The sequence below is a fragment of the Buteo buteo genome, chromosome 5 (genome assembly GCF_964188355.1).
Source record: "Buteo buteo chromosome 5, bButBut1.hap1.1, whole genome shotgun sequence".
Classification (NCBI taxonomy): Eukaryota; Metazoa; Chordata; class Aves; order Accipitriformes; family Accipitridae; genus Buteo; species Buteo buteo.
In genome coordinates this window covers 47,517,204-47,537,055 of record NC_134175.1, presented here as the reverse complement: position 1 = coordinate 47,537,055, position 19,852 = coordinate 47,517,204, and the positions used below count along the sequence as shown (strand labels likewise).

At 43.1% G+C, this 19,852-nt stretch overlaps 1 protein-coding gene across 1 annotated transcript in view; it reads right to left on the bottom strand.

Moving 5' to 3' along the window:
- Positions 1 to 545: 545 nt before the first annotated feature.
- THSD7B (thrombospondin type 1 domain containing 7B) overlaps positions 546 to 19,852 on the bottom strand; it is a 334,900-nt gene continuing 315,593 nt past the window's right edge. The window contains exons 22-29 of the mRNA XM_075028934.1: positions 18,069 to 18,214; positions 12,813 to 12,972; positions 12,310 to 12,483; positions 12,125 to 12,220; positions 10,956 to 11,038; positions 9,169 to 9,361; positions 2,620 to 2,707; positions 546 to 804 (exon numbers count right to left, since the gene is read on the bottom strand). Coding sequence (XP_074885035.1) covers positions 723 to 804; positions 2,620 to 2,707; positions 9,169 to 9,361; positions 10,956 to 11,038; positions 12,125 to 12,220; positions 12,310 to 12,483; positions 12,813 to 12,972; positions 18,069 to 18,214 — 1,022 coding nt within the window. The 3' untranslated portion in view covers positions 546 to 722. The remainder of the gene's footprint in view (positions 805 to 2,619; positions 2,708 to 9,168; positions 9,362 to 10,955; positions 11,039 to 12,124; positions 12,221 to 12,309; positions 12,484 to 12,812; positions 12,973 to 18,068; positions 18,215 to 19,852) is intronic.

The window sequence follows — 19,852 nt, the reverse complement described above, 5'->3', positions numbered from 1 at the left end:
TTAATATAATTTAAAATACTTTTTAAACAATCAAATCCTCTAGCCATTCATCAAAACACCTATCTACTCGACTCTTTAAAAAATATTCTTGGTTAAGAAACCACCTATGCTTTTTCATAACAATCCTTATTCTGTCCTGTAGGTGGAAATGAAGCAAAATCATATTCCAGACTAGAAAACAGGATAAGAAGGAAGAAACTTTAAAAAACCTGATAACTTCAGACACTTCAACTCATTCTTCTTTGCATTTCTTAAAATACATGATCTGGTTTTAAAGTCTTTGAACGAAATGTAAACACTAGAAAACTCATTGTTGAAATATGTGAAGAATAAAGAACTCTGCACTAATATAGTGCATAATGATGCTGTGTCAAACTTGTCATTTACAGTAAATGTCACATTTTCCTCAGGATTGTCATGCCTTTTTTTTTACTAATTCCTTTTGACGTCTGTAGATTCTCTTTTTTTTTTTTTTTTTTTATTCCCATTGCTCAACAGGAAGAGATGTATTTTCTGGTCTCTTCAGAAAAGTTTCACAAGATCCAAGTCTTTGACTCCATTTTTTTTAATAAAGAGGTGGCAAAATTTTAAGCTTGCGATACTTCTGTTCTGCCCAGTATATTACACATCAGGAGATTCCTCAAAAAACTGAGAAGTCGGAGAGTTCCAAAAAAGAAAGCAGTTAAGGCAGTCGATGTCTACATTTGGATTCCTTTTTTATGTTACATATCAATGTCTCCATCATAGGCTAAGGTTAGAGGCTTCTGCTGTGGAGGAGTGCTCTGATGCTGCTTGGTTTTTTTGCTGCAAGAAAAATATTTCAGGAGACAAAATTATAAACTGTGATAAGCTCAGAAACGTCATTAAACCCCAAACTTCAACAAAAAAACCAACTTCCCACGCTGGCTATTTCATTTTGCAACTAGGTGACACTGCAGTACAGCAACTACTTCCCAGAAAAACCACATGGACCTGCTTGAGTGCTATTTTGTGTGTGGTACGGACACACAGCCTGCTGACAACGGGCAGCCAACTGTGCTCTTCGTCTGGAGAGGAAATAAAGCATATTTGTCTCCCATGTCTTCTCACAGCTGACAAAACAAGGAACCCCTTGCAGAAAAATTGAAACATGAACTGTCTAGGAGTGGGATATTCTCATTTTTTCTTTGGCACGGTATTGAAGTAACAATAATTGTTATTGAGAAATACACTTCCTCACCAGCCTTCGAGTGATGGAGAACTACATAATGTATTTAAAAAATCCTCTGTATGCTCCACTGTGAAGCCATAGAGAAATGGCAGCTACAGGGCTTGGAAAATAAGGAAGCTGCATCTCCTAAGCAGCATCCAAACACTGTTATTTAAGCTTTCAATTGAAGACAGAGCCTGAGAGAAAGACTGAGTGAGAGAGACTAAAGTGATTTTGGAAGAAAGAGGGCAATGATGCTGTCAGGTGGTGGCTCTTTGGTTGCCTGCCCTGATCTGACAGGGTTTGGGGCAGCTGCACCGTTAATGTTTGTAAAGCCAGGGCTAGCTCCGTGGTCCTCAGCGACAGCTGTGGGCATGGCAAGACACATGGACGCTGGCCACTTCTCCCTTTGTATCCTCCAAGACGCATCTGTGGCAGCGCCTTTCCAAATATTCAAAACAGAGAGCACAACACTAGCTCTGTCAAGCCAGGGCTACCACCCCTGCCCAGGGCGACCGCTGCTTTGGAGGAGGGCTGACATCTTCCCCACCAGTAAAGCCCAGCAGCAGTGACGCACTGGTGTAGACCAGGGCTTCAGTACACCCAGTACCCTATCCCTAACAGTGGCTGGTAACAGCAGCTTTAGACACAGGACATGTTTCCACCTGATGTATTCACTGCAAAAACCTATTTAGGGATTTCCTGAGCTGGAGCGTACATCCAGAAAACCACAATTAACACCAAGAGACCCAATCTCCCGTGAACTGTTATGCCATCTTTGAATCCATTTATCTTCCTGGCATGCACAGTCCCCGGCAGCGGTAAGCTCACAAGGTAATAATGCACTGTGTGAAAAATAAAATTTTTTGTTTATTTTAAACGATCATTTCATCAGATGCCTCCTACTCCTTATATTGTGGGAAATAAAAATTCCCTAGCGCCCTTTTCTACTCCATTCATGATTTCATAGATCTCTATTGTATTCCCACGTCAAACATCATTTTCCAACTGAATGCCCCTGTTCTATTTAGTCCTTCCTTGAGCGGAAGCCAGCTCCTCGATCCAATCAGCCTCCTTGCCTTTTTTCAGTTTTACTTTATCTTTTTTTTAAAGAATACAATAAAAAGCCCATTCTAATCCCAGCAGAAGTCTGAATAAATATAAAGGTCTACTGATAACCAAAAAGAATTCCTTCCCTGCACGGCCACCATACTTCTTTACAATTACATCCAGTAACATTTACAATTTGGAGGGTTTTAATTACTCTGAGGTAGGGGCCAAATGAAGGCGATTGAGTAATCAAAGTTCCATGCTTTCCTAAAGCCTTGAGGATTAAATCTCTGCAACACACAGCATTGTGATGTATTTTGGATTGTTTAAATAAAAGCAAACTAGCTTTTATTTAAGGACAAAATACATGCCGTACTCACCACACCAGGTAGGATGTAAAAATAAGGAAAACTATGATGAAGAACCCGCCAGCTGACACTCCGTATACCCACATCTTCAGTTTGCCATCTGTTGGAAGATGAGGAAAAAGGACAGAGGGAGAAAAAGGGAGAATAAAAAAATTTATTGTAAAATACACAAATTCTTAAGACATTAAGTAAAGAGAAAGCACATAATAAGCAAAATTAGTAGCATCATTGATGGGAAACACAGCCAAGGACTGGCTGGGAACAATCCATAAACCCCACATTTTTGACAGGAAAAATAGATTCCTTTAAAACTCAATCATTTGAAAGACAAAATCTTAACTTTAGTAAGGAGTGTAGATTTTCCTCAATGAAAACTGAAACGGAACTCTTACTCTCAGTTTTCCAAAGCAGCATTATTTCATAACCTCCCCTCCGGCCGAGCTCCTGCAGTTCATTACGGGCAGCCTGGGCTTATGGTGCAGCACAAGAAGCACAACCCAGCCAGGCCCCTGCCCGTGGAAAGGAGCAGGGGCACGACCGCCCAAACCTTTCTCCTGGGGCCGGGACAGGCAGCAGAGCTGCCTGCAAAAGGTGCGCCCAGGCGCAGGACCTCCTGCAACGTGTGGCTGAGCTGCAGGAGGCGGTGAGAGGGCTGCGTAGCATCAAGGAGGCTGAGAAAGGAGTTAGAGAGCTGGTTCCAAGCACGGTCTGCAGTGGACCCGCAGCCCACGGCCAAACAGCCCAAAACTTCCCCCACCGGCACACGCAGAAGGGAGGGGGGGCCAACAATGCAGAAGAATGGAAGTTTGCAACAGCAAGGACCTGCAGGAGGACAAGAACTTCCCCCGAAGCCTGAGGTGCCCTTGCAGAACCGTTTCACCGCTCTGCAGACTGAAGAGGAAAGACCCGTCACGTCAGGAGAGACGCTGGGGCTGAGGAAGGCAGCCCCATCTGCTCCCCGCGGAACAACCAGCGCGACTAAGAAAAGGCGACGGGCGGTAGGAGTAGGCGACTCTCTTCTGCGAGGTATGGAGGCACCCGTCTGCCGACCCGACACGCTCTAGAGAGGTGTGCTCCTTACCGAGGGCTCTCTCAGGAATGTCACCGAGACTACCAAGCCTCGTTACAGTCCACCGAATATCATCCACTGCTTTTGTTTCACGTGGGCACCAGCGATACCGCCGGGAGCAGTCTGAGGAGTATCAAGGATTTCAGAGCCCTGGGAGCAGCAGTACGGGACTCTGGAGCACAGGTAGTTTTTTCATCAATTGACCCAGTCAAAGGGAAGGGGTGTGAAAGGGCCAGTCGAATCAACAAATGGTTACGGGACTGGTGCCGCAGCCAGAGGTTCGGCTGCTTAGACCGTGGGACTCACTTTGAGAAACCTGGTCTACTGGAGGCTGATGGGGTCCATCCGTCAGAGAAGGGGAAGAACATCTTCAGTCACAGCCTTGCCAAGCTGGTGAAGAGGGCTTTGAACTAAAGTTGCCAGGGGAGGGGAACCTCTATCCATCCCAGTTCTACCAGTTTGATGCCATTGCCAGCAACAGATGCCCAGAGCCTGGAGAGGGATCACAGGTCAGTAAAAAAGCACCTGAAGAGCAGCACAAAAGAATTCCAGCCACTCCAGCCAGCCACTCAGCTTCATCGGGGGCCCAACGTAAATGCCTCTGCAAACACACGTAGCATGGGGAATAAACAAGAGGAGTTAGAGATGAGCGCGCGCCTGCAGGGCTGTGATCTTATTGGCATCACAGAGAGGTGGTGGGATGGCTCCTGTGACTGGAGTGTTGGAATGGAAGGATACAGGTTCTTTAAGAAGGACAGGCAGGGGAAACAACGAGAGGGTGTCACCCTTGATGTCCATGACCAGCTGGACTGCATGGAGCTCTGCCTGGGGATGGATGAGGAGCGGACCGAGAGCCTGTGGGTCGGGATTAAAGGGAGGGCAGGGATGGGTGACGTTATAGTGGGGGTCTGCTAGAGGCCACCCGACCAGGAAGACCGAGCGGATGAGGCCCTCTATGGACAGGTAGCAGCAGCCTCATGTTCACAAGCCCTGGACCTCATGGGGGACTTCAACCACCCCGATATCTGTTGGAGGGACAACACAGCAGGGCGTAAGCAATCCAGGAGGTTCCTAGAATGCGTTGATGACAACTTCCTTCTCCAAGTGATAGAGGAGCCAATGAGGAGAGGTGCTGTGCTGGACCTTGTTCTCACGGACAAGGAGGGGCTGGTGGGGAATGTGAAGCTCCAGGGCAGCCTTGGCTGCAGTGACGATGAAATGGTGGAGTTCAAGATCCTTAGGGCAGTGAGGAGGGCACAAAGCAAGCTCGCTACCCTGGACTTCAGGAGAGCAGACTTTGGCCTCTTCAGGGACTTGCTTGGTAGAATACCATGGGATAAAGCCCTGGAGGGAAGAGGGGCCCAAGAAAGCTGGTTAATATTCAAGGATCACCTCCTCCAAGCTCAGGAGCGATGCATCCCAGCAAAGAGGAAGCCAGGTGAAAACACCAGGAGGCCTGCATGGATGAACAAGGAGCTCCTGGACAAACTCAAACAAATTAAGGAAACTTACAGAGTGTGGAAGCAAAGACAGGTAGCCTGGGAGAAATACAGAGAAATTGTCCAAGCAGCCAGGGATCAGGTTAGGAAAGCCAAAGCCCTAACAGAAGGAAATCTGGCCAGGGACATCAAGGGCAACAAGAAAAGCTTCTAGAGGTATGTCAGTGAAAAAAGGAAGACTAGGGAAAACGTGGGCTCTCTCCAGAAGGAAATGGGAGACCTGGTTACCTGGGATATGGAGAACGCTGAGGTACTCAATGATTTTTTGCCTTGGTCTTCACCAGCAAGTGCTCCAGCCACACCACCCAAGTCGCAGAAGGCAAAGGCAGGGACTGGGAGAATGAAGAACTGCCCAGTGTAGAAGATCAGGTTCGAAGACCATCTAAGGAACCTGAAGGTGCACAAGTCCATGGGACCTGATGAGATGCATCCGCGGGTCCTGAGGGAACTGGCGGACGAAGTGGCTAAGCCACTATCCATGATATTTGAGAAGTCGTGGCAGTCCGGTGAAGTTCCCACTGACTAGAAAAGGGACAACATAACCCCCATTTTTAAAAAGGGAAAAAAGGAAGACCCAGGGAACTACAGGCAGTCAGTCTCACCTCTGTGCCCAGCAAGATCATGGAGCAGATCCTCCTGGAAACTATGCTAAGGCATATGGAAAATAAGGAGGTGATTGGTGACAGCCAACATGGCTTCACTAAGGGCAAATCATGCTTGACGAATTTGGTGGCCTTCTACGATGGGGTTACAGCACTGGTGGATAAGGGAAGAGCACCCGACGTCGTCTACCTGGACTTGTGCAAAGCATTTGACACTGTCCCACATGACGTCCTTGTATCTAAATCGGAGAGACATGGATTTGATGGATGGACCACTTGGTGGATAAGGAATTGGCTGGATGGTCACACTCAAAGAGTTGCAGTCAATGGCTCGATGTCCAAGTGGAGACCAGTGATGACTGACATTCCTCCATAAATACTTGGGGGTCAATTGGGGTAAACACCAGCAAGCACAAGTGAATAAGCTACTTAGAGCTGAAAAACACTTGGGCAACAAAAGGGAATAAATTCAGCTTAGAATACAAACAAGAATGTGCTTTGTAATAGTAAGAGGAATAAAGCTGTGCAAGAGCTTTCTAGTTGGGCCACAGGAGCAGGAGACATAACTGGCTTTAAGACAAAGTAAGGTTCTTGATAGGACTGTGTGGGTTGCAACGACAGGGGACCCTCTCTGTGACCCTTGCAGGAACCCCTCCATGCACATATGAGCTCGAGTGTATTGAAACACTTCTTTCTGATATAAAGTCTCAAAACACGTTATTTGGACAGGTCCTTAATTACAAGCTTTGCATTAATAATAATAATATTTTTTATAAGATCAATATTTCTGCTTCTTGTTCCATTCTGGCTGTACAGCTTTCCTTGTGGGGAGAAGTGATCGTATTTTTTCCATGCAGCAGTAGTCTGAGCTGATTCACATCAACAGAGCTGTTAATACATGCTGGAGGCAGGAATATGAACCTGCGCCGTGCCCACAGACATGGTTTGACAGAGGCCATTTCAAATTCAGTCATGCGAGTGGGGAGCTACTTTATGGACAATGACTGAGCCTGTTTTACATTTTATGTTTGAATGATGAATTTTTTCAAAGGAAAACATATTTAATCAGAACCCATTCTTTCTCTTTTTTCTTCCAGGCTTTGTGGAAAGGCTGAGTACCTCTCACAGATTTGCTCTTGTCTGCAAAACACTTACACCCTATCTCCCATGTGAGAAGAGCTCCGTTCATCAGGTCTGGGTTTGTTTTGTTTTTTTTGTTTTGCTGAAGTCTGGGTATGAAATTTGTCGCCCTCTCAACTGGAGATGGCCAAGAAACATTTAGCAGTCTTACAAACGGACTGTCACAGCCACAAAAAGGCATCCCACCATGTCTGCTATGAAGGCAGCTATGCTCTCCATCCCCAACATAAAGGCATTGGACCATGTCATCCTACAATTTAAACAATGCTATTTAAATTGCCTCTCAACTTGAAAGAAGTTTCTGTACCTGAACTCTAGCCTCCCAGAGTGTGGTAAAGAAAGGAAAAACACAGCCTGATTTGAAATCAGTTCTGTGCACTCCTGCAGAGCATTTAAAAGAACAAAAACATCAGCCTCATTAAATCGTAATAAAATTTGTGTTCCAAACTGTAAATGGGAAGGGAAATCACAAATTAAATGGAGAAAGGCACGTATACTTTTACTGACAGATATAAGTCTTTAGACATACACAAATGTCAAGGACTACGGTACTGAAGGGCAGTAAATGCCATCCATACAGGGAGCATTCACCATAGGCCTGCTATCAAGAGTGTAATGGTAGGTAACAGCGGTTTCCTGGCTCAGCTAGCAGTAATTATTGCAAATGCCCAGACTAGTAAGCCTGAGAGCCTGTTAAAGGGGAGTAATTACATATTTTGTCAAGAAGTTAGACAAAGGGGAGTGATTTGAAGAGCACCAGCCTTGAGCTGGGGTCTGAAGGGCTCATACAGACCAAAGAGTTACCTGCAGGATGCCATGGGGTTGGTGATACACTTAGCACACATGGAGCACGTTTATTCCTTTCCCATATATTGTTTCTGTAACATTTCTGCCCTAAAATTAAATAAAACCATGTTCTGTAAAAGCTCCTTAGTCCCTATTTCTGTCTTGTAGTCCCTGGAGAAGAACTGGCTCACAGATGCTGCACTGAGCTTAAGCCCACCACAAGCTTTCAGGGCTGCAGCCTCAAATGCTGATTTAAAAAGAGAGGATTGCAGCATCCACCTACACCTCTCTCCCTTTTTCTAACCCCGTAAAGGTACCAGCTGAAGAGATGACACCTAAGTAAGACAGCCTACAGAGGGCCACGGATGCTGACAAAAAGGCAATTAACCCCAAACCTGTGACTCAAACTGCTGGTGAATTGCGTGGGCTTCTGGGTGATGGATTTGATTGAAAACCAGCCAACTTTAAAAGGCTTTGGACTGAGCTCTGTGAGCTCGGAGACTGTCAACGCAAAGGTTAACTACTGTATGCAAATCAAATATGTAAATGTAACATTCAAAGTGTGATCACATATATCAGACAGAATTATGGCTCCCTGAATCCCGTAACAGAACCTTTCGTTACATGTTTTCTAAAGGCTCGTGTTCATTACAAACTAATAGGAAACAAATCCAATGTCAGGTTACAGAAGAGGGGGAAGACTGCACTGGAGAATATGGGGAGACGTAATGTGTTTCAGTAAAACTTGATGCACCTGACACCTTTGTCTCCCATTTTAAAGTCCTATTTGCATTTTAGAAATTTATTTTCAATAAACTAATCTTGCAAAATAACAGTCAAAATGGTAATCAGCTATTACAGCTACAGTACCAGTCCTGTGGACCAGTCTGGGCACATCCAGCACGCGGTTTCAAATGGGAAGCATTTTATGGTGTGCAAGTCAAAGATCCGCTTGGGATGCACAGCTTGGGCACAGCACCTTGCCTGCCTTTTATGGGGTGATTTTTAATGTCTTCAACACTTTAAACTCTATGTTTTCTACTCTGTTTTTTTCATATACTTTTGAAATATGGCAAGAAACAACGAATGTTTTATTTAATGAAATCTTAAGTACTTTCTGCTCTGAATCTTCTCAAGCGCTAGTGATCAATATCTTTCCTGGTCCAAACATATTACTTCTAGAAACATCATCAGATAATAGTTCTAAGCATCCCCCCAAATCACATATGAGTATACTTTTGTAAAATATTATTGCTTCATTCTGTCTTTGCTATCTCTCAACATAAGAGATTGTGATTACTCTGTATAGGCACAAAGGAATGAAAGATGGCATGCGAGTTCGAAACTGGAAGTGCTCTGCAGCTCCTACACACAGTCTCTGATGTTATGATCTACAAAGCTTGTACCTTTCTTCTACAGAAACATTGTAAAGACAATTTATTCCATTCATATTTAAGTTTTTCACCTGGATTAAAAGGTTGAATAGACCATCCTTTGAAAATGTCATGCATTTTTGAGTTGACAGGTTTATTTTTTCCAGCAATGGTCTTAACATCAGCTTTCTTATCTTCTAAACCTGGTACCTTCATGCAGTAATCCAGGAAACCATTTGATCTCATTATTTCTGTATATCCTCGCTCACAACCGCAGACTCCTCTCTAGGTGATAAAAGGGAATTCAGTATTAAACCAAATAGTATCCTCTCACAAAACAGTGCAAATTGTAGGCAAACTATGAAGAAACTGCAAGGTATATCCTGCACATGCAACTTCACCACCACCAAACCAAACAAGACAGGAACTGGTGCCCACAAACCCATGTCAGTTCAAAGAGCCAAAACAGATTTGGGGAATTCATTGAAAAAGAGTCAGTAATTACAGAGAAGCCCAACATACAAACATTTTCATCCTAACAGGCTTAGTAACAGGCATCTGTAGCTTGATCCAAACTCCTCAATAACTATTTTCCCTCTGGCAGTGTTGGGCATTAGAAGAGACAAACAAGAAAAAATCCCACTTCAGACCCAAACCCTTCCCGTGTATTTCCACTCCAGAAAATCACAGGGATATCTGAAATTAAGCTTTCTTTCTTACGGCCAAATATACACTGCCCTGGATCAGTCTAAGCAGTTTCTTCAAGAGGTTTCTTAGAAGTCTGTGGTTTGCTAAATAGATACACCATTTTCTGGATTTCTACTTTAAAACAGCTTTTTTAGATTGTTTTCCTTTGCTAATTATCTTATGATTACAATGCTGAGGGTCTGATATTCCCAGTTATGATCCAAACAGGCAATTGATTTACAGCCTCTGTGATAAGAATTTAACTCTTGACATCAGTTTTGTTGCCACAACATCCCACACTTGTTGACAGACATGATCCTGATCTTTTTTTGGACAAAAGGTGAAGTCTCAAGAGTTTTTATAGCTAACAAATTCATGCTTAGCCACCATTTTTATGTTTCTGTAGGCTCTGAGCACTCTCATGACCCTCCTCTCAGCCACATTCAATTGCCCATGAGCTAGTTTCCTACGGCAATTCCTCAGATGAAGTTGAGAGCTGTGGAGGCTGTTTTCAAAATATAAATATCTAAACCCCAACTGCCCCTGGCTACTTGAAGGGTTCTGGGTTTTATACTCCATCACAGTACTGACATGGATAAGGCATTTTGGGAAGCTCTTACTCTGGAGTCCAGTGCTGCAGGAAGGGACATGCATAACCTCTGGGCTTGTGTTTGCTCAGAGGCAAAGAAATGGCAGTGGCTCCACCATTCAGCAAGAGTTGCAGATGCTCAACTTTTCAGCAAAAAAGGTCAGTTCCAGGTTTTGCTTTCGCAGGCAGTATGGGGGTGGGGGGATCAGGCTGCTCCAGCTTCCCTACGCTCAGAGGGGCTTTCTGTGTCCGTGGAGGAGTAGAAGCGGACATACTCTTTTATCTCCTCTTTTACAGAAGTTTTAAATAGTCCATTTTCTACAGCATAGTACAATACCATTCAACGAAAATTAAACCAAGAGGTTCCAAAACCCCTCCACGGAACAATACCAAACTTGCAACACCATATAAATAGTCTATCATTCATTTGTGTGGGTTTCTGAAGGTTTCCTTTCAGACTGAAATTCCCACAACTTCCTCGAGGTGGTACCGTGGGCACACTAAACTATTTTCTAGGTCCTGGAATGCATTTAAGATACAGAAGCTAATTGAATGGATTTTGTGGTGTTAATTTCTCAACTATGTTCTGCAGCGAGCAGTTACCTGTGTGCAGTAGGAAAATGGTTTTCTGCAGGCCGGGCTGCAGTGCCGAACTTCTGCAGGTTTTGTCCGAAGAGCACACCCTCCTGTAAAAGAAAATACTGAGTGCCTTCAAGGGCATGTTTTAAACTGTTTTTGACTTGGATCACCGTAATGTAAGAAATGCTTGCTTGCTTGTTTTATATAGTTAAATACTAGTCTATTGAGCACATTAGCATAATATCTGTAGGCATTGCATTTATTAAGTTGCCTTAACAAGGTAGGGAATTATTATCATACCCATCTTGTTAATGGAGAACAGAGATATACAGATTTAAGCAATTTGCCACAGGCCACATAGGAAGTTGGGGACAGAATCAGGAATTAGATGCAGATCTTCTGTGTTCTCATTAATGTCTTATCTATATAAGAAGACATAATCCACATAACGCTTTTGCCCATCCTCACTTGGGGAAGTCTCTGCTTCTATAGGAATAAAAACATGTTAATGAGTTCTTAACTACTTGGCAACCTTTGCACATAAAACTTTTGTTATTATCTTAACTAGTCATTATAAATAGAACTAGATAAGAACATCTTAATTTCCATTTCTACTCTATTCTCCTTCACCCTGTGCATATTGAGAGAGATCCTACGGATGTGCAAGCCCTACTGCCTTTGCCAATCTCTCGTGGAGCTTCAAAGTGCTGGCCGTGAATTTCCCTTTTCATCCTGCGCTCGCAGAATTTGTAGGTCACAGCAACAGCAGGAACCTCACAGTTTGAGTGATTTGAGATTCCTGGGTGTTGAATAGAAGAATAGGTACAAAAGCTGGGCTCTCTACCACACGTGTGATATTCTCTTCTGTTCTCCACAGTTACAGGAAGGTTGCACTAACGGCTGTGCAAGCCAGTCCAAGCAGCCCTTTAGTATATATACACTCATTTCTTCCTATGACCAACCCAACAGTAGGGGTAACTCGCCCAAATAGTCTCATGTAATACATGCCTGATGTTGACCTGACAGCAAGGCTGGTGAGCTCCCATCTGTCTTTCCTACACACAAATCTGAACTGAAATTCTGGAGGAGTTAGGAAGGATTTCCAGCTTCCCTCTGAGCAACTGATGCAGAAGAAGAAAAACGTGAATGGAGACTTTTCATTCATAATCGTGCATGGCAATTTGTGGATATACCTGTGACATTTATTCCATCTGAGCGCTGACACCACACTGTGCGTACGTTGTCTCGCCAAAGGCTGGTTTTCCACAGGTAGTCGTAACACTTCCCTCCTGCAATATCAATACCAGTTAGTCTTTACCTTGCAACAAAGCCAGAATAAACTCTTCAACGGGAGGAAGCAGCGCTGTGGCCACACTACCTGAGCAAGGTCGTGTTTCCATCGCTTGCCCAGAGCAGCTCTCCTGGTTCTCAGGAGACTGGATGATATATGCCCTGGATCGAGACTGGCGCCCCATTGTCTCGAAGCTCCTGCCATTGATGCAGGTGAGCTCGCAGGAGCTCCACTCTGACCACTCCGTCAGGTGGCAGTCACCTGCACATTGAAAGAATAAATCAGGTTTTCAAAAGGAATCAGCCTTAAAGGATAAGGACAACCTAAGTATACAACAACTTTAATAGTGAAATACCCCCAGTTTATCACCCAGTGGTATGCAATGTTCAGATTTTCTGCTTCATGGGGAATCTCATTTTCTCAAAAACCAGAAGAAGTCTTTTTCAGGTGGTCCAGGAACAGCATTTACCTGATCTGCTGAAGTACAGATTCTTACTACAACAGCTGACAGTACTCAGAGCTACAGAAGCATCTCCATCTCAGACAGCTATCACAGGCAGAAATGCACCATGACTTTCCAAAGACTTTACCTGGGCAAGGCACAGAGCACGGTAACTGCAGCACACTCTCTTTCGATGGCAGCTCACCACATAACGCGTTTTCTACTGGTTTGGACGTAGCAGAAACAGATGCATCATGCACTACACATGTGAGGTTGCGGACTTGCAATCCTTCTCCACACTGTCCACCCTACAAAGCGATAGAAGGGAACGGAGACACACATTGCCGAAGTTAGCAGATGACAGAAGAAACGCAGTTGATTCCACCTAAAAAGACTTCAAAGATACAGATTTGGTCTTTGGACTGCGGTAGTATCCCCATTTATGGGAAGAAGATGGAGATCTCCTCTGTAGACTTCTCTACAGAAGCTCAGAGGCAGGTCAGAGCCACATAGAAAAGTGTATCATAGCCAAAGTTGGAGAAGAGGTGGGTACCATAAAAAATGAATACTGTCTTTGGGGCCAGAGCTTCATGCCTTTTACTAGAGCTAGTGAATTTACTGATTCTTAATTAGTGCCCAGCTACATGAACACAGACATTTTTGGCTTCTCTACAGAGTCCAAGACCAGAGCCTACTCATACAGAACGGACATTTCCACTCACCTCCTCTAACGATACAGCCCAAAAGGATCACTTACATTGTTTAAACTCTGCAACAGCAAAAATCCTCCAGCACACTTAATTAGACTGCAAGGGTTACCACACACTAGGCTGTTTGTGACATTTATTAAAGGCAGCTATTGGTTCTGGAGTAGACATAGATCACCAACCCGTGTCACATACTCTACCAAACATCACCCAAAGTCAGCCATCACCTGTTAGCGCTGAATCCCATCTGAACAAGCAATGGAACGCTCCATCTGAGCCACTCCATGCTCATCAGCCCAGTTCTGAAATACAACCTACTGGCTGAAGAAGACTTCCTTTATCAGAAAATCAATACCGTTTGGCTAAAGTGATGATCAAGGACTGAAGACGCTGTAAGAGCTGAAGCACCGAGGCTATTTCTAGAGGATGGAATTGTTTCATTCTCGTCTGAAAAACAGAGCTGCAATGATGTTTGAGGTGCACACCTTAAACCTGCGTGATGCTTTATGAATGTGCGCCTGAAGCCTTGCAGAAATGGCACTTTACAAAATTCAGTAAATAAAACTCAAGAAGAAGGATGAAACGTTGCTCTTATATAACCAAGGGAAGTGCTCCTTTGGATCACTTGACAGTGGATTCTTTTAAAATAATGGACTTCATCTGCAGAACAGAATGGCTCCTACTGAGTGCATTCATTCAGCAGTGGGTTTGCTAGCAGGAATCTCAAGAATGGTTCTCCTGGACACACCTGGTAGCTTTTTCATTCTCTCCATCCCTTCTGTTGCAGACCCACAATGAAATGGAAATAAGAGTATAACTAGCCATTGCTAATCGAAAGCATCTTAGAGAAGTATTAGTGTAGATTTACTATATGCAGCCAGATTTCAATTTTTTAACACTGTGTTTCACTTTAGTCAGTATGTAACTTACTGTTCTAAATTACTGTTTCACTGCTGAAACCTCTATTGCGGTCTGAGATTAATGGGGTGTGAATAACTCATGCAGCTGTCAATTGGGTTAGAGCTCTTAGAAATGGCTAGTGGAAACAGAAGACGATGTGGAGAAAATTCTCAAGGGAAATGGGCACTAATCAAACTGCAGTGTATTTCCGGCTCAGAATGGCTCAAGGAATGACTAAATGACTGGAAAGGACAAAAAAAGTTTTTAAAAAGATACTTATTCTTCTATAAACAATATATAAGTATTTATGTATGTATCAATATAAAAATAGTTATATGAATACTGAGATATTAATATAAATATAAAAATAAAAAGGTGAAAACAACACATTTTTTTGATACAGCAGGCTCCACTATAAAAGTCCACATGCAACATTCTTCATTATTCTATCATGCAATGTTGGAAAGACATTCATATTTTCCAATGTTTAGAACAGAAAATAAATAAAAACCATGAACTCTCAAACAATCCCAAAGATAAAGGTTCACTTTTTAACAGTGGCTTCCATTTGCCTGCTTTTTTCAAGACCAGCAATGTGTTTTTAACAATCACTTGAACACCCTTAAAAGATAAAATGTCATCCTGTCATTTATAGTAGGAGATGTTTTTTGGTATATTTGGTAAGGTCATAAGCAATGCAGGGGCACTGCATTAACATCCTTATCATCTTCAAAATTATTCATGCCCCCAAAATTATACATTTGAAGATTAATTAATAGGTGTGAAATCAGTGGAAGTTCACTGCAGTAATGGCACACTGAGGATGAAGGGAATAGCTGCTAATCAGAGGAGAACTGCCAAGGAAACTATCACATATTCAAAACTCGGGGGATCAAATCTGTATTGTAAATGCTCTTCATTGGAAGATGTGATCATCTGAGGTTTGCCTAGAACCAGGATTTGCCTCGAGTCATGAGCTCCTTGCAAGAAATATGCAGGATTTGACTTCCAGAGGGGATTCCTTCCATTTGGCTGCAAAAATTTCTACGCTGACCCTATGGAGGATGCAGAACGCATCCTGGGTTCCCTAAATACAGCCTGGAGGTAGGGACCCCTCCACGAGTACCCACCTGGAGCCTCCGCCTATCACCCCTCTCACCCCAACTGACCACCAGTAAAATAAGGAGAAGATTTACACCAGGACTGTGTTTTGACAGCCGGGTATCTTTTGACTTTAGCAACACACTAACATAAGGCAGCATCTGCACAAACTTTCTCTCACATCACCCTCTGCTATTTTCCATATATAACACACTAATAAGACAAGAGATAACAGTCCTAATGAGATGCTTTGCCCAGATGTGCCTTTAAGAAAAGTTTTCCCTTTTCAGCTTTTACTGGGGTTCATGTGTGTTCACAATTCTTTTAGGTAAAGACTTGATTGGGCAATGCTTTCACAGGTTGATGAGCATTTAATCGGGTAAAAGTTCTCTCTAATGAGGAAGCGTTGCATGACCACATTTAAGGGAGTGCTTTTAAAACACATTAGAAAGGAAGGGTTCTTAGTCTTCTTATGAATGTCAGACAGCTAGTGCTTGATAATGTCTAGCTACTTCACTTACATATGAACAGTGTCAGCCACTGCTATTTTAGTTTTTTTAAGCTAATCAGGGTAAACCACTTCAACTCCAGTAAGAAAATTATTAATGCAATGTAACCCTTTAAGATTAGGTGTATTGACCCCATTTCCCAAGTTCTGCATCCCTCTGAATGCAGCAGAAATGCCCCACGCCTGCTGGAGGTGTGCCTGTGACATGTGTAAATACAGAACACTTAGCGGGCTCTATTCCTAAACATGCAGACACTTCTAATTAGTCACATGGAGTCAATTTAGCATAAAATAGTCCTTCTGCAATTAAGAAATGCAGTCTCAGTTATCTCATAATACAAGGAAAAGATATTTTAGCCTTATAATTAATTGTCCTGCTTATATTATTACAGGAAGACACTTTCACAATATGCATTTTGGTCTTACCATAGGATGCATTCACCTTCTTTCACAAAGCATCCTTGAAAACAGGACTTCTGAAGGCTTTCTTTAGAAAGTAAGCTTAAGTTTCTTCTCCAGTAAAGCACAGGAATAAATCATCCTGTATTTATGAGCTACATTTAATTCCTAAGCACCTCATTAAAGAGAAGCGAACACAAATAAAATGGCTCCTCTCCAAAACAAAGCAAAGGGTAGAGAAGCTACACTGCAGTAATTTAAGGAGAGAAGCAGGCCCTATCTCACTGAAAGCGTGGGATCATATCTGGGTTAGGGGAGACTGTGATTACTTGCTCTGAGCTGAAATTTAGCTGTGTTCTGGATGTGCACACTTTTAATCTGCATGGTGTGTTATTTACTTGGAGTATGCTAGGGCATTAATTCAGCCTCCCTACTAATGCTTTTATCAGCTGTGTTAGCTCCTACGGTTGAAGGTCTCTTCCCTAATGTTTAACAGAATTTGCTTACGTTAGCTGGACAAAATATCAGTTAATGTTATAATTTTGTTATATTTATATTATACATAAATAAATACTGACTGCGGTACATACAAGGACCATATTCAAATACCTAGTTGAAATGAGTTGTTCATTATGTAAAATACAAATATATTGCTGTTTCTCTGATCTTGCATTATGCAAACACTGTCCCGCTCCAGATTTCATTTGTGAAAACCTGGGAAAATTCTGGTTATCTATTCTGCCATCCGCACTATTCACTACACATCCATCTACCGCATCTAGAAACCACATAGGTATTCAAGGCATTCACAGCGTGGTAGGGGGCAGAGCAGAAAACACAAGGGATGTGTCTTTACGTGCATTATTGGCTTCAAACTCCTACATGGTGTAATGTGGAGAAGCAGCCACAGATCCGCACACAGGGGCTGTCCCCTGGGACCAGACAGGGCTCTCTTCCACCCCGACCACACTTGTCCCACCACCATCTCAGAAAAGCCGGTTTTAAGCAGCCGGAGTGGTCTTCACTCTGCACAAGAAACCTCACTGTGAAAGATTCGCCTCTGCTTAAACTGGGTTACCGACTAATATGTTTTAATATTGGAAATGTGATTTAACAGATAAGGAGAGAAGAAAAAGCTTAGAGGGGAAAAAAGTCAATTCAAGCCTGATGCAAGTCACTGGCTGTGAAAAAACGAGAGGTCCAGTGCTGAGCAGAGGTGCCGAGCATAGGTACAGCACATCGCAAGTGAATCCAGCCATTTTTAGATCATTAAAAAGATAGCCAGGCTAAGGAGAAAGTAGAAACCAGCACTTCATACAATAACTCACACTATTGTATTGGAGACCTTGTGGGGAAAGACCTGCTATACAGTACTTTAAAAAAAAGGAAAAAAATTATAAAAAAGACTAAGCTCTCTTGAAATCTAGCGTATCTGTTTTCTTGTTAGACTTACTTTATATAATTAAATTATAGGTCACCATGACTACACCCACTCAAGCACATTTACTCCATAAATCTCCTTTAATACCTCTATAAGCTCGCGGTACTTGAACTCGTATTGTTAAAAATTGCTGCTGATGGCTGGAAGCTGAGGTGCAGAGGTTTACCGCTCCTGAACTCCCCCTGCTTTCCTACAGATCTCACCAGCGCCTTCCATGGCCACAGAGACACCTCCGACCCGCGAACAGCAGCCTCAATCAATTCTGCCACGTAACGATGATTTTTGTCGTTGAAACCCCGGTCGCGGGGAACCCGAGGAGCCCTTGGGTAGCGTCAGAGAAAGCCATACCTGGATTCTGCAGGGAGACCACGGGCCCAGTAGCCAGCTGTAGCAGGGCTTCACCGGGCAGCTCCTGTACTGGGTGAGCTGCTCCGGGCAGGGTCTGCCCTCACCCGCTGCCCGCAGGACCACCGAACGCCCACGCACCATCTGGCCTAGGCGAGGGGAGAAGACAGGACACGGTGAAGGAGACCCGGAGGAAGAAAGAAAGGCAGATTTTGTGATTTATCGGTATCCTTGGTTCATTTTCCACCGCTAAAATCTGTTTGAAAAGCAATGAATCGGGAAGACTATTTGGATAATATGGATGCAATTGCTAAGTCTAAGTGATGCAGTCACTGATATTTTCAAACACAGTTTTTAAACACAGTTTTGTATGTTTTCCAAATATATTATTTGTTTATGCAACACATTTAAAAACTTGACTAAATCCTGATTATTAAATATGACAAGAAAATAATTCCTGTGGCAGCATCGTTTCTAACTTTACACATTCGCTATGTTTCCAGAGATTTTTAACAAATGAAATTTTCTTTTTATGATCAATTACGTGCATCTAATTTGAAAACTGCAAACACTCTAGTGGCTATTACCGTCCATAACCACTTCTGCCATTTCCATTAAAATCCTATTTATTATTGGTGAAAACTTCTTCAGCCACTGAATGGAAAAAGCAATTATGTTACTACTTTTGAAATAATAAAACTGAATACATTCATTAAAGTTACAGCAATTCCATTTCCGTCTCCTTTGCTGTCCATTTATGTCCAGGAACGTTTTTCACTCAAAATGTTTCAATTAGAATCCCGGTTCCAATTAAAAAGAAAAGTGGAAAAAAAAAAAAAAAAAAAGCCCTTATGCAACAGGATGCAGAAGATTGTGCCGGGGATAAAATTTCTGCTTTGACTTTCAATAGGCGTGGATCTGAGAGGCAGTTAAAAAAATAAAAGGTCTGGGTAATAAGGGCACACACATGCAACAAGACAGAGGCAAGCGGTAATTGCTAATTCACTGAGAAGGAAAGAGAGAACGTGTTCCGGTGGAGCTCTCCTATTTGGATCGCAGTCATTTAGCTGCAATCATGAGTAGAGGGGAGTCCGGCGGGGGGGCAAACACCTCTGCGAAGTGGGGAGGCTGAGATATCCAGCCAGATCCTTCTCCCAGCTATTTATGCACGCACTTTTTAATTAACAGTACTGCAGCTGGGTTTAAGGTACATCTCGAATAACTGTCACTGCGACTGTCTACAGAGCAGGGTTTCCAAAAACATTTTAGCAAATAAAAATTAAAAGCAGATACACCTGAAAAAGCTACTGACAGGTTCCTTAGCAAGTTCTCTTACCTTTACAATGCTATTGCCTTGCTCTGACCCATTGAATTCCATTTTAAAACCCATTTAAACCAATTTTAAGACTTCTCCCTTTTCCAATTGTAATCCCCTGGACCTGGGGAGTTTGTAACAGAACTGATGATAAAAGCTCTTATCCACATGACTGTGCATTCAGCCATCACGGAATCAGATACATTAGGAGGTGGAAAAAAATCCTACCAGCTGAGAGGAAAGGGAAGGTAAGAAACTCCTGCAGTTCACTGGGGGTCAGAGCAAGGGAAGAGAAACCCCCCAGCCCGCTGTCGGCAAACCCCTGGCAGCCCTCCCCTGCCCAACAGGCCCAAATTAGCTGGGTCTTCCCCTCCAGCAATGTGACCGAATTTGCCAGATTCTTCTTAATTCTGAATGCTGAAGATTGGTAAGCAATGGAAAAGGCTCTTTGGGAAACCGTGGGAAGCCTGTG